This window comes from Leiobunum rupestre, chromosome 4, assembly GCF_980474605.1.
Source record: "Leiobunum rupestre chromosome 4, qqLeiRupe1.1.hap1, whole genome shotgun sequence".
NCBI lineage: Eukaryota > Metazoa > Arthropoda > Arachnida > Opiliones > Sclerosomatidae > Leiobunum > Leiobunum rupestre.
This window is the reverse complement of record NC_143387.1, coordinates 24,191,023-24,205,969: the sequence shown is the minus strand read 5'-3', so window position 1 is coordinate 24,205,969 and position 14,947 is coordinate 24,191,023. Positions and strand designations below refer to the sequence as shown.

General features: G+C 38.1%; 1 protein-coding gene across 2 annotated transcripts; it reads left to right on the top strand.

Annotated features, from left to right (window-relative positions):
- The first annotated feature begins 785 nt into the window (after nucleotides 1–785).
- Nucleotides 786–5,965, top strand: LOC149947230 (armadillo repeat-containing protein 8-like). Of its 2 annotated transcripts, none has more exons than XM_090171922.1 (17): nucleotides 786–948; nucleotides 1,026–1,099; nucleotides 1,522–1,593; nucleotides 1,655–1,797; nucleotides 1,858–2,051; nucleotides 2,114–2,270; nucleotides 2,326–2,416; nucleotides 2,484–2,544; nucleotides 3,237–3,354; nucleotides 3,432–3,634; nucleotides 4,221–4,472; nucleotides 4,834–4,912; nucleotides 4,976–5,139; nucleotides 5,202–5,298; nucleotides 5,360–5,454; nucleotides 5,515–5,587; nucleotides 5,768–5,965. In XM_090171922.1, the coding sequence occupies exons 1-17, from the start codon at nucleotides 787–789 to the stop codon at nucleotides 5,893–5,895; spliced, it is 2,163 nt and encodes a 720-aa protein (XP_090028048.1). In that variant the 5' UTR covers nucleotide 786; the 3' UTR covers nucleotides 5,896–5,965. The 2 variants fall into 2 exon arrangements, with proteins under 2 accessions (XP_090028048.1, XP_090028047.1); XM_090171921.1 differs by having other exon boundaries at nucleotides 787–948; nucleotides 4,221–4,484; nucleotides 5,768–5,964.
- The last annotated feature ends 8,982 nt before the right edge of the window (nucleotides 5,966–14,947 follow it).

Genomic DNA, 14,947 nt, shown 5'->3' with positions numbered 1-14,947 from the left:
AAGAGTTATGGCAGTGTTACGTTACCCATGCTTTTTCCTATTTATAAAAAATTCGGCCCCACAATGGCGGCTATGGCCAAAGTTACGGAGTGCTACGGCTGCGTTCAGTCAAGGATACTGTATCCTTTTGGTTCAGTGTTCAGTAACTGTACCATAGATATAGGAAACGTGTATAAAGGTCTAGATAAAATATTTCAAAGGGAGTGAATACGGAGATGACAGCTAGCAGAGACGCGTAATTTCTGCAGGCTATCCTTATAAGACGCTATCTATCGGTAAGAAAGCTCGTGCTATCGTCGCACTTTTTCCGATGGCAATCCGATTTGAAGCGTGACCGCAAAACCGGAAATTGGAAAACCCTGACCGTTGAGCTCAGCGCCGGGTTTTTTTTTGAGTTGCTGAACGCAGCCCTCTATTAGCGTAGTGACAGTGACGTAACTAGTTAGGACCATAGAGATAGAAAAGAAATAGAGGCACTATTTTATCTGGCGAACTTGACCGCGAGTGCCGACCCTCTTTTCGCCAATGTAGGAAGTTAGGAATCCATGAGATTACATGGCGTCATCGATGCGCGGTGAAATGAAATACATTATGCCTTATTGAAAATCAACTGTTATTTGATGTAAAAAAAGAAGGATAGATGGCGTTGTAACTTCTGCCCATCTCCGCTTTCATGCTTGCGCGGAGGGGGATGAATTTTCCCGGTCAAAAACAGGGGTGCCTTAACGCGTTAAGCTTCCCTCTATTTCTTTTCTATCTCTATGGTTAGGCCTCCATGCGTAATTTATGCAAATTAATGAAAAGAAATGGCTTATTGCGGCTTACGGCTTTGTGCGTTCCTTCTGTGACAAAATAATCTATTTATATTCTATTTATATTTGTGCTTTTAAATTATTGAAATATATCTGTAACAAAATGGCTGTCGTTGCAACGATCCAACCGTATATGGTAAGTAAAAATTCATTAGTTCAATTGATATTAAAGTAAACTCAAAATTTATTAAGCCTTGGTCTTTATTTAACCAGAATGTTGAAAGTAATCGAAGTTATGTAGATTGTTTATTTTCTCCTGATCAAAATGAATGCTTAGAAGCTGTAACGTAAGTTAAAATGTTTACTTATTATCTTTTTCTAAATTTACGGGAAGGTAGACACTGATAAATATTGCTAGTAAACAGTAAATAATGTGCAAGGATGGGCTGCATAATCTAACTTTTGTGCATTATTACTGAATTTACAAAATAGTGTAAAAATTTCTTAAATTGCCAAGTTCTTTCTAAGGTGGTGCCTTGGATATTAGCCTAGCTAATATCAGGGGCACCCACAGAAAGTTTTCAAAGGGGGGCAATCTACATACCTAGTCAAAAGGGGGAAGGAACTACATACCTTTATTAGTGCATTTATAGCTCATAAAGGGGGGGGGGGGGGTGTATTGCCCGTTTGATCCATTCTGTCCTTATTTTTAAAACCTTAAGATTTATGATTGCCTAAGGTGAAAAGGTTTTTAAATGTTTTTTTGTAGACAATTGAAAAATGCAGTTATTGGAAGCAATTATCAAAAGGAAACAATCATCGGCATGGGAATAGTTCCAAGGTACAAAATAATTAGGTTTAAACATGTTGAACATAAATATCAATGTATCCTATTATTACAGGCTGTTTCAAATATTAAACGATGATTTAATACCCATTTCATTAAAAATTGAGGCAGCAGTTACAATTGGAAGCTTAGCTAAAGGAACAGATGAAAATATTCGTTCTTTACTTGATGCTGGGGTTATTAATGTTATGTTAAGAGGTAGGTAACCCATTTGGTGTTCATAATAAGATATTATTATTTAAAATTTTCTGATGTTAGGATTGCTGGGAAGTGATCAAAAATATGTAGAAGCTTGTTTAAGGTGTCTTCGGACTGTATTTCTTTGTCCACTAGCACCAATTGAAGTGCTTTATAGTGATCCAGCCATAATCCCTCATTTAATTACCATGTCAACGTTACCTTTGCTGTCTTACCAAGAATGTGTTATGTCTATTTTAACAAGTACCTGCAAAGTATGTTGAAAGTTGGGTTTCATATCTTTGAAAATGGTTTTTTCAACACTCTTCTCTTATAGACACCCGAACATCAAATTTTACTCAGTAATAATGGTGCAGTACAAGCCATAGCCATATTATTGACTTCCCAAGCCACCAGGGTGCAACTCCCAACTCTACGATGCTTGGCCCAATTGTGTTATCAAAATGAGAAAGTTTCCAAAGCAGTTACGACAAGTAGGTTATTTTCTAATGCTTTTGTTTTAAATGTAATTTTTTTGTTAAATTTCAGCAAGCTTCGGTGGTAAACCAATACCTGATATTTTAGTATCTCTCATGGCTAGGGATAAGAAAGTTGAAATGCAATTGGCATCAGCCAAATGGTATTTAAAATATTCTTAAATTTATGCTAATTTTAATTAATGGAATTAATTTTAATGTTGCTTTAAGCTTAACTTTGATTTCAAGAGCCGGTGCTGTGAAAGCTGAAGATCCTAGGATTTTATACAAAGTATGTTTTTTCAGTTTTGAGTTTAGTTACGAGTCCTGCAAAATTAGACCTGCTTGAGCCATTGAGTCCTTAATTATGGTTTCCAGCTCAAAATTTCTATTCAAGTCCTAAATTTGTTTTAATTTTTTGTAAAAATGTCTTTTCATTTCAAGTAGAACATCTTCGATTTAATATTTTCACCTTAAAACTGTTTCAGTGTATGAATTAAACATGAGACTATTGTCTCAAATAAATTTGTTGATTTTTGGTCTGCAGTTAAATAGATAGTCATAGCTCAAGGCTATTTTTGACCTAATCCAGCTTTTGAGGTTTGCTTTCATATTTTAAACTAATTTTTTTTTCAATTTAAAATTGTCAAAACTATTTTGAACACAAGATCTTCAGGACAGGAAGTGATTAGAAAAATTCTACTTACATTAAAACCATACAAGGCAGTGGCTACAATGATCTTTCTCCTTAAACAGTTTAAAATAAAGGAAATTGTCTTAAGAATTTCTTTTAACTAAATAGTAAATACCCAATAAATAGTAAATTTGTCAAAAATTTTAAATGATTTTAAGGTATAAATTTACTTTAAAAATGATTGATGAGAAATTAGTTGTTTACTTGTTTGAATCTTAGAAATACGTGTTGTGTGATTCTAATTATCACCTCAATATTATTGTTTTTTTTTATTTTAATTTTTAACTTAGACTTTACCAACGTTAGTACGTCTTTGTAAAAAGGATCAAACACCTGAAAACAGAGCTGAAAGTGCTGAAACTTTGGCCTATTTAACTGAAGTTGATACTGAATTGCAAAGGATAGCTGGTATTACATTTTTAAGTTCACTCTCCCTTTAAGAATATTTTTTTAAGTTGGTATTTACTCAATTTACCCATTTTCAGCCATAAGTGATCATCTGATCACAGTACTTGCGGAACTCTTGAAATATCAACCGCCATCAGCTGGGCTTCATAGTGCTGGTCCGGTTTCAAGTTTGGCTCTTAGGAAGTTGGAACATGAAATGAAAACTGCCCAAGAAATGAAACAAGCTGCGTTCAAAGCTTTCGCTTCTCTCGGAGCAAATGATGAAGAGATTAGGAAGAAAGTAAGATTTCTTACTTGCTCTCCCCATCTCCCGGGGGCTTGTGCGCGGCTTGATCTCCAAGTTTATGTCAGATCGTCAACTCAGACAATGATCTGAGATTGAGGGTCAAAGGCAGGCCAAAGAGTTTACTCTTGGCCCTTCTATGGAGAGAGCCAGAGAATTACTCTCGCTCTCTAGGGCTAGTATTAGGATTGTTACTGGCCTACTTACAGGCCACTGCCATCTGAACAGACATTAAACTCGCATTGGGGTCAGTGATGACCCAATTTGCAGAGCTTGTCTAGCTGAGGAGGAAACTGCCTCACATGTACTCTGTAGCTGCGATTACTATGCAGCCCAGAGGTTTGAGCATTTGGGTATGCATCGGTTGGAGATGTATGACGTCTCTAATATCACGGCCGAGCAGATTTTAAGCTTTATGTCGGCGATAGGACTTATTTAAGTCACCCAGTTTGGGGATGCACAATGGACCTCAGGTCGAAGTGTTTGGCTTGCCACCCCCACTCAATAATAATAATAATAAGATTTCTCATATAAAATAGAACTATGGTTGTTCTGATTTTTTAATTTCGTTTTTTCTATTAAGGTGATAGAAACTGAATCATTAATGGAACACATAGTTATGGGACTTTCTGACTCTAATCTGAGAGTCCGTTTAGCGGCAGTACGATGTTTGCACAGTCTTTCAAGATCAGTTCACCAACTAAGAACCACCTTCCAAGACCATGCAGTTTGGAGGCCACTGATGAAACTCTTGCATAATTCGCCAGATGATATGACAGTATTGGCGAGTTCGACTCTTTGTAATTTACTCCTGGAATTCTCTCCTAGTAAGGAGGTGAGGCGAAATGTAAGACAACCAGCATCTTGTCTTTTCTCTCCATTTTCTCTTTTGCTATTCTTTGTATTGACAGGAATCAAAATCTAATTTTTGATTTTGCGTATATGGCTTAAGGCTGAGAGTAGTTGGCTTTCTTATTCATATTATCTTTGCTGCTTAAAATGCTTTTAATAATTATTGGCGCTTCAGGGCATGTGATTTTAAAAAAAAAATAATAATTTTAATTTTTAATTATAAGACTTAATTGCCCAAAAATTAAATCTTATAGGAATGATTATTTTTCTGTATGGAATTTGTAGTTTCTATCTCTAGGTTAAATTGGTAATTTAAAGGCGTAAAATTCACTTTAAATTTGCAGCCCATTTTGGAGAGTGGAGCCATAGATTTATTATGCAATTTGACTTTAAAAGATGACCCAGCTTTGAGGTTAAACGGAGGTAATTTAAAGTTGGTTGCCCATTGCTGAAGTGTTTTTCTAACGTCCATTTTCTTATTTGCAGTGTGGGCTTTGATGAACATGGCCTTTCAAGCTGACCAAAAAGTTAAATCAAAGATATTAGACAGCCTCGGAACTGACCAAGTCTTCAGGTTACTTTCTGATCCTGATGTCAATGTTTTAATGAAGACTCTAGGCTTACTAAGGAACTTGCTTTCAACAAAAACTGTAATTATTGCTAGATCTAAAGTATACTTTAGTTTTGGATTTTAACGTCTTATTATTTGTAGCACATTGATCATATAATGGAACAACATGGGAAACAAATAATGCAGGCTGTGATACTAATCCTCGAAGGTGATCACAGTGCGGAAGTTAAGGAACAAGGTAGATTTAAAAATTACTAAATTAGTACACAATGACCGATGTTTTTGTTACTTTTCCTCAGCTCTGTGTATATTAGCTAATATTGCTGATGGAGAGTCTGCTAAAGACTATATTATGGCAAATGAGGATGTTTTAAAGAAACTCACTAGTTATATGGTAAAATTTTTTGAATAATTCTTTTTATGTGGTAGAATTATAACAAACTATTACTTTCAGATGCATTCGAATGTGAAGTTACAAATTGCAGCAACATTTTGCATTTCAAATTTAACGTGGAATGAAGAAGAAGGTACGAGAGTTTTTCTTAACTCTTCTTATAAGTTTTAAGTTATTTTTTATAATGGTGTTTACACAATGCATAAGCATGACGCATTAGTCTATTAAAATTTGCATGGAATTTGCTTGAAATTTTATATGGTTTTAGTGAAAATTGAATTATTTTGAAACTTATACGTAATTTCAAATGTAGGTTATTTGGAAAGACAGTCAAAGTTGAGGGAGATGGGCATTCAAAAACTCTTACAGCAACTGTTAACCACAGCAGACACAACACTCTTTGAGCGTGTTAAAATTGCTCTTCAACAGTTTACATCCTAAGAGCTTATGATCTTTTTAATTTTTAAAGAAATAAATGTACAAAAGATACAAACACAATGTAAGATTCAGAGCTGTTTTTGAAAGGGTTGCCATATTTCTAGATACTCCTATTTGGATTCTGGATTATTTTTGCAGATCTTATTATAATACTTCATTGGTGTTAAGCCACCCTCTTGAAAACATATAGCGGAAATTTGTTACAAGTTTTAAAAGAGTTAGCTTAACCTATCTATTCATTTAACAAACTATATAATATCAAAAGTATATATTATCACTTAAAAGAGAAGTATTGAACTAGGCCATAATAACGAAACATAACTTGGTTGTTAGTTATTTCCATCTAGGTCCTTATAAGTTATAGTAACGAGACCAGAAAAATGCTTGAAAGTTGGCAGTAAATTTTGATTTTGTCTGAACATTGGCTTTACACTTTGGTGAAATTCCAAAGTTTAATAATGAAATGAAATGAAGTCTGTTAAAATAAGTCTTGATGAAAACAAATTAACATCGGAAGCTCACGCCTTTTAACTTGTTTTCCACCAAATTCGAAAATGATTGCACGGTATTGTGATTCCAGGCTGAATTATTGATTTTCATGGCTATTCTGAGTCACCGAAATAGGGTTATACTCAGTTGCAGGTTAAGAAAGGCTAAATATCTAGTACATGAATTGGCGGAAAGATATTAGCACGAATATCCGGTAAATCGGTCGAGGGTAAGTATAGAACGGGTAATTCCAAGATTATCACGTTGACGTACATAAAGGTGCGATTTGATGATTGTTTAGAAACTTCTTTTTTTGAGAACTTGTGGTGTCAGATTACAACTTAGACACCAGATAAACTATAACAAGACAACAAACAAACGAAATTAAAAACGGTGAAGAGAGCGCAAAAAAAACCCGAAAGAACGCGAAAATATTCTGGAAACGGACATGAGCTGGGACCACAGAAAAGGCCAAATATGGAGAGAGAGAGATAGCGATCACGATTTAATGGGAAACAGGTGGAATGAAATACGCGACTGGCAAGTACCTGGACAAAGAAAAAGTAATGGGCGAGATCGCCCTCCACCCCGCACAAAGGGCAGAGTTGAAAGGAACAAAGTCCAAAGCGATGAAACACTTTTCCGATTCAACATACGGAGCTGCAACGACGACGGATTTCCAAAGTATCAGGCACTGGGGTATACAGTGGAGCATCAACATCGGACAAAGTCGCACGAGCCTGAGCATCCCCATGCTTATTAATAGTGACACTGTAACCGGCTTCAATCCCTATTACAAATATTTAACTGGATTTACGAAGCCTTCGGTTTACATTTAATTACTTAAGTCGGGCTCGAAGATATTAGACTAGGCTTAAACGTAAGTAACGAGGACTCAGGGTTACAATATCGAAAATAATATTTAATGGAAAAGTCAACTTACAATATAATCAAGTCCGTCAATTTTAAGATTGGAGAACATAGCTCCTTGAAACGTAAATTAATTTGACTAACTCGTAACTTATTTCAATTGTCTCTCTGGGTTCTCAAGAAGAGTCCTCAAAAGAGTGCACTATAGGATCCGTCGAAGAACCATTCGCCAACACCAGTGGCGCCGATCGCTTTTTTTCCCAATGGGGGCCGAAGCTCACTAATAAACTTGGAATGAGGCTGCTGGCAACACTTTCTTGCTTAAAAGTAAATGGCCTTTAACATAGGCGGTTTTACCAATGGGGGCAGAGCCCCCATCGATTTTTCCCAATGGGGGCTTCGGCCCCGCTGCCCCCATGGGATCGGTGCCACTGGCCAACACATACATGGCAGCAATTAGCCAAGACACGACCACGCTCAGGGCACATAACTCAGCGCGAGAAATGACCAAGTGGGGACAGTGAAAGCGAAACCCGCAAGTTCAGAGGACGGAACCCGAGAACCATCGGTATACACGTGACACCACTCGAAAGGGAGGGAGTCCAGGTAACAATAAAAAGCCGATGCTAAAGAATGGGTTGAGTAGTCACCACCGAACACCCAGGATGAATGGAGACAAACTACAAGGGGTCCAAGAAGGAGAAAGTGCCTGAGGATCTGCGCGAGAGAGAAGGTCTGTTAAACCCAATTCATGAGTGAGCTGGGCAAAAGTACCACGGAGAGAAATATAAGGCCCCGAAAACAATCGAAACCAATCGTGAGCCAAGTGGGAGGATGGAGTGTGGAGACAGTACAAAGCGTAACCCAAACACCAAATTCGTACGAAGAGAAAGAGGAGGAACGAAAGCCTCAATTTCCATCACCGACTTAGAAATCGAACGGAGGACGCCCAGAACAAGACCCAACACTGCATTTTTAACGACATCCAGACGATGAAGAACTGAAGACGCTGGTGTACGATACACCACTGCCGCATAATCAAGTAGACTACGAACCAGCGATGAATAAAACAAATGCCTGGTCCTTTGATCTGGTCCCCAACGGGACCCCACAATAGCACGCAGTAGGAGGGCCAAGTAAACCGGCGATCAAAAAGAACACTAAGATAACGATACTGATCGCGTAAAGGAACAGCAAGCCCGTTTTGTAGAGAAACACAGACTAAGACATTTCTCGGGGGACAAAGCGAAGCGTAAGCTCCGCAAAAACAATGCGGTACAATCTAGCATATGACGACTTAAAAGAGTCTAAGAAAAACCCTTGTTAAAACAACAATATCGTCTGCATATATAGCCACAAGCGTACCATCAGGAAGAGCATTGGCAAGGTCATCTAAAAAGGAGAGGGCTGTGGACCGCCTCCTGAGGGACACCGCGGGTTACTGGAAACGCATCCGACAGAGCACCCGCCAAACGAACACGAGACTGACGATCAGATACGTAAGACAAAAAAAAAGAAATGATCGGAGAGCCCCAACATCGATAGCTTAGCGATGAGGTGAGAAAATCGGACACTGACAAAGTCATCTTTGATGTCTAAAACCCGCCAAGCAAGCACCATTTAGAGAAACCGAATGGCGAGCCGCATGAAAGAGGTACATATGATTGTCAACACTACAGCTACTACGAAGAAACCCAGACTGAAACGGCGAACGCTTTTTGGCAGACTCCAACCACCAATCACTGAAAAGCGCCTGTAATCGGGGTCGTATTCAAGAGCAGCGTAACGTATCCAACAGTCAGTGTAAATTAAGTGCTGGCGTCTAACGGCGCGCGGCACAACCCCAACCCCATTCTTGCTAATCACGATGGGCCATCTAGCATCGCGACCTAGATGACATATTACCAAGAAAAAATAGCATATATTTTGTCCTCACCCAATAAAAAATCGCTATATTTCGTGTATCCTACTATACCACAATGTGGTTAGAAAACGTTAATTTAAAAAAAATTAATGTCAGCGTAATTTCATTTCCGCAAAATAATTCTGACACAAATGTTCAGTATCGTCTAAAAACTCCAAAAAAATCAAAATTAAAAATAAACCCAATACGAAAAATGGTTTACCTCGGTACCGAAGTTAGAAAGTTACTTTTTGTAAAAAATTGTGAGAAAGGATACCCGAACAGTTTTCTTAGGTAAAATAAGTTTGCTTCCGTAGATATGTTGGCTTGCGGTCAGTAAAGAGATTTTAAAGGGAATATAACCTGCAAAGCAATCTTTACGGAAGACCCCCTCAATTTTTCAAATGTCCCTGTACAGTGGCGCCAAACATTTTTAAAGCCGAAGGCAAGAGCGGCCAGAGCTGCAAGCGTTGGTGTTCCACACCAAATACCTGAGGTTATATTCCCTTTAAGGAACCAAACACCTTTTTCGAATCAAGAAAGATTTTTAATGGTTTCTAATTAAAATATGAAAAGAAAAAAATACAATAAATTATGTTACAAGACTATGAATCACCTAACGCCACCAATGCTAACTGCCAGGAAGTAAGAGGCAAAGCATCGCATCAGGCAAGTGCAATCATGTAAAAAATGCATAAATGTTTCTCTGGAAAACCTCTTGCACGCGAAAGTCAAATTTGCCCTTCTGGGGTAAGATGTGCTTAAATCATTACCGCGAGTTATGTAGAAGAAGAACGTGAAGTCAAAAAGTGTAAGTTCCATTATGTCGGGAAAGCTCAGAATTAACATAAAAGTGAAATACTACGCTGAAATATACGTAATCAGATTTAAAGTTGATACGGGTTCAACGTACAATGCTCTTTCGAAATCTATTTACGATAAGTTTTTTTCTGAAAAAAAGGTTTTCGGACAACTGCGCCCCTTTGATGACTCTATATAGGACTTAAACTCTAGAAAAAGCAACTATACAGCGCATTTACGAAAACGAGTCGTGCGAATTAACCTTCCAAGTAGTAAGAGAAGTGAAGTAGCATTTTCTATTAACGTCCCTCATGAACGTATTTATGCAGTAGTTACTCCATCGGAACCCAAGAGTTTAACCAATCCATTTTCTAAAGTATTCGAAGGTCTTGGATGCTTACCAGGTGAATTTCACTTAGTAGTTGACAAAAGTCTGAATTTAACCAATAAATGGTTATGGTCGATGTCTACTTATTACTTTTTTCCTTTAGGAAGTGGATCGCTTTCCAGATTCAACAGTGGTCGGAATTTGCAAGAAACCCAATTATTTATAGTGTTTCAATGCCAATCCAAGTTTATGACACACGGTATGGAGATTACGGAAGGGAAAATCGTACGCGCAGCGTGTCCGTAGTTTTGCAAAGATGCGAATAGACGAAATTTTTAAGACTCGTGTACTGGGTAAGGTTACCGAAACTACCGATTGGTGAAAATACCACATAATAATTGGTCGATATCACTGGTTACGAATGCCTTTCATACTTTCAACGTCTACCAAAGAGTATCAAAGACGTCAAAACGGATTTCTCGTTGGTCTCAGAGGAGTTGATTCTATGATGGATGATGTCATTGTATTTAGCTCTGGTGTGGATTTAGAAGTAGCTATAAAGGACCATTATGAAAGTCTTAGAACTTTTTTTGGAACGAGCTTTTGATAATAATTTTAACCTCAACAAGTCGAAATTGCAAGCTCCATATGACTCAAGTACTAGGCTATCAACTGAAAGTGACAACTGAAGGTGTCACATCTGATCCCGAGAAGTTTTCTGCTGTCAAAGAAATGCCAAATTTCTTCGTATAAACGATTCACTTAAAAAGAACCCCAATAGCAATGAACAGACCAGCGCAATGAAGCCGTAAAATTTGTCAAAGAGCCGGTAATTCAAGTGATAAAATATGTCCAAATGGGAAAGGAGTGACTCTCCAGCGTTTTTGGATATAAATGTTTTCATAAGTATACCTATGTGGATGGGACAAAATACTAACAAGGAGAGTACCCGAGGTGTTTATTGCCGATTTAGTTCAAAGTCGGCCGTAATGTAGACCTATATGAGATATGGAATTTCCCAAAAGGAGACGTTGCACTACCCATTCGATTTGCCATGGCAACCGAAAATGTTTTTGACCACTTACAACCAAAAAAATCTCCATTTAAAAAAGCATGGGATTTTCTTGGTTTCACGAAAATTTAAAAAAAAATTTAAAATCACGAAATGGGTAATTTGGACCACATTTAGGTAAATATCTTCAAGTTTGGGTAAATTAGAACATTTTTGGGGTAAAATTGTAACAATTTTTGGGTTAAAAAAGGAAAATATCTTATTTTTGTTTTAAATGGTCCAAAACATTTTCGGTTGCCTTGGCAAATCGAATGGGTAGTGCAACGTCTCCTTTTGGGAAATTTCATATCTCATTTAGGTCTACATTACGCCCGACTTTGAACAAAATCGGCGATAAACACCTCGGGTACTCTCCTTGTAAGTGTAGGATCGAGCTGTTGGCTCGCGTGGCATGAAGGGCTTGCCACCACCCACCTAAGCATTGTAACCCGGCCACCTGTTTAAAGGCATTAAAAGTCGCTAGATGACTTGGGTCTAAGGTGGTGCCTTGGGTATTAGTCTGGCTGATTATTATTGTTTATTATTAAACGTCGCGACTAACCAGAAATCACTTAAAAGCCGATATTTCGCAAACCGCTAATTTCCGCACCAAGCGACTTCAATGTTGCAAAATTACGCAGTAGACGTGCGATACAAAAAGGCTATGAAATGTACATCGCGGATTGCATATCAAGATTATCCATTCCGGAAACTGAACACAACGATGATGGAGACATAAAGAATGGAAAAATACGTGAAAAGGTAGAAAATTCCCTAATGAAAAGGGAAAAAAACTAAAACGAAATCAAATTTAAAGATATTAAAAACTTAAGAGTTACTCAGACCAATAGGTTTTCGAGTATAATTATAAGACGCGAAACTCTTCATTAGCCTACTTTAGTTGAAAGATGAAAGGTGATTTATTGGGTTCTTATCTTTTAATTTATTTTATTGGATAGCTTAATTTTAACCTCCGTTAGCCGCCTGAAAAGCTAACTGAGGTTTTGGGTAAAAAAGAAGTACAAATCGGACTCGGGTTTAAGTAATTTTATTTCGTATCACAACCGCGAGGAGCGAGAATCGTGGCCGTCTTTTTTAATCAAATAAAAATGGCAACTTACTCTCGTCGAGTCGGGTAACCCCTAATAATACTAGGCTATGAGAGATCAAGTTGGGGAGAGGTAAGATATTGGAATTAGAGGTGGGCAAAACAGATAAATTAACTGCCAAAATATCGATTAACCATAAAAATTGGTGTTAACTGTTTATTTATAGATATTATCCACGGATAGAAAGGGATTTATCATGCAAAAAATAATTTTATTTTTCGGATAATCGTCGGTTATGGATAAAAAAAGATAAAGTTATTGTTTCTTATCCAAACGCCGACCTCTAATTGGAATGACCACCTGAATTTTAAACATTGCAGGTGTCCATCTCAATCCCGTTTATATCTTAGTTCTTTGGAAAAAGGACTTTCCCGTCTTTTTATTCAAGGCTTACAGTTTTTGGATTGTGCCATTTTGGTGTTACTGCTTTGAGGAAGAAGACGGGGTAAACACGAGGCGGTATAAGTTTGGGGGTTTTTATAAAACGATTCAACAGAACCTAAGACACACGGATTACGCTCGAATGTCGTATAATCGATTTCGCAAAATAAAAATGGATACACAAGAAGATGACATTCTCAAATTCTTCAGACTACTATTGCCAAAAGATTTCCACTTACCTGAAACATCACTCCACAAGAGATTCGGATAATTTATCACGATCGATGATTTCTTAATTTTTAATGAATTGAGAGCGAAAACTCCGCAGCAGCTTCACTGAAGACACGACCGTAGATGCTTAAACCTGTTTACGCGGAGCTAGTCTATTGGCCAGGCATGACGGCAGATATTGAAGAAGTTAGAATTTAGTAGGGATCAACAGAAATAACCATTCATGTCGGTAGTCGGTTCCCTTAGCGAACTCACCTTGGCGAAAGATCGTAATGGATTTACTTACATTGACGACTGACACTCTCAAATACGAAGTGTCGGACATTTTACAAAATCCCGTAGCAAATTTGGCTAAAAATCCACAAATACGAAATCCTAGACTTTATCTCCCTTTATATAGAAAACTCTTCAAAGAAAATCCAAAATCACGTAGCCAAAATGGGTAATTCCGACCCCTCGCACAAATACCTGGTTATGGCCGATGTTTACTTCGAAGTGGGTCTCTGGCCGGATTCAGCAGCCGAATTATTTATAGCAGACAAAGGTACACCGTACACCGTTCAGCACGTGAGGTTTTAAAGAATTCTCATGGACCCAAACACGAGACGTCATCTTCATTTCACGCTCATGCCGACGGCAAAGTGGAATCAGTGGTAAAGATTTCCAAAACGATGTTGCAGAAGTGTAAAATTCAGACCAGCTCAAAGAATCCAATCAAAACGTCAACGACCTCAACTACCTTACTCTCAGGAACAACTAAAACCGTTTGTTCCCAAAGGCGAAAAACATAAATTAGAATGTGTGGTATTTCAACATAATAATAATATGAAAATATACGACAGAGCAAAATGTTTATTGATGGTACTATTTACATGATCACTTGGTAGCTGGAGAGTACTAGACTGAAGTGGTGTTCGTTACAATACTATTAGTTATCGCGGTACAGAATTATGTTTCGTTGATAATAAATAGGTCAAATGTTATTTTATAGACATACCAGAAATGCCACCGAAAATCAGAGCGAAGCTGTATTTGAAGAGCGTGCAAAAAGGTCAGCGACCGGTATCCATCGGAGAACGTTTTAGGGTCAAAGTCAATGGGAAAGTTACCCAGAAAGTAGCTTATCGATATTACATCATGGACACTGTATCTCTAACCGGACGGGAAAAGCAGCCTAAAAGAGGTACCCCCTCACTGTCCGTTTGCGTCCTACTTCGTATTAGCTAAAATAGTCGGCCGTACTCGATTCGCAGGGCCGTCAAGGTCATTCGAAAGAATGCAATCCCCCATTTCAAGCGGAACGTTTTGTCGACCACGTGACGAATTATATGTCCTTAACTTTCAAAATTCTTGAACCTCCCCCCCTTTACAGAGAGATGGTGGCGGCGGCAGGTGATTTTGTATGGTGGAAGATACAGCTTTTCCCGTCCGGTTAGAGATACAGTGTCCATGATTACATCGTCGAGATAGGCGGAACAGTTCTGCGACCAGTGAGCAGTGCAAACCCCAACGCACGATCTAAATAAAGCCGGCAAAGTAGGGAACGAAGAGCAAACGACGTGCAGCCACGCAGACCCACCAGACAAGTTGTAAATAATTTGAAATCATAGTCTTGCGGATGGTCGATAGCGTTTACCCACTTCCCGCTAGAAGTTCAAAAATTTAGGTTCCTAGTTACCATGGTAATTAGCTATAGATAGTGCCCTTTAGCAGCCGATTGAGGCTGATTTTTCGTAGATCACGTGCCAGAAGTGGGTAAATTCTTCGTTACAAAACCGTCAATCGGAGAGATCCCTGATTTCGAGTCTAGGGTAATGTTACGACGAAGCAGTCAGAAACGTGCCTCGTAATGATTTACATTAAACCATTTGCGAGGGGCTAACCACTGTCAG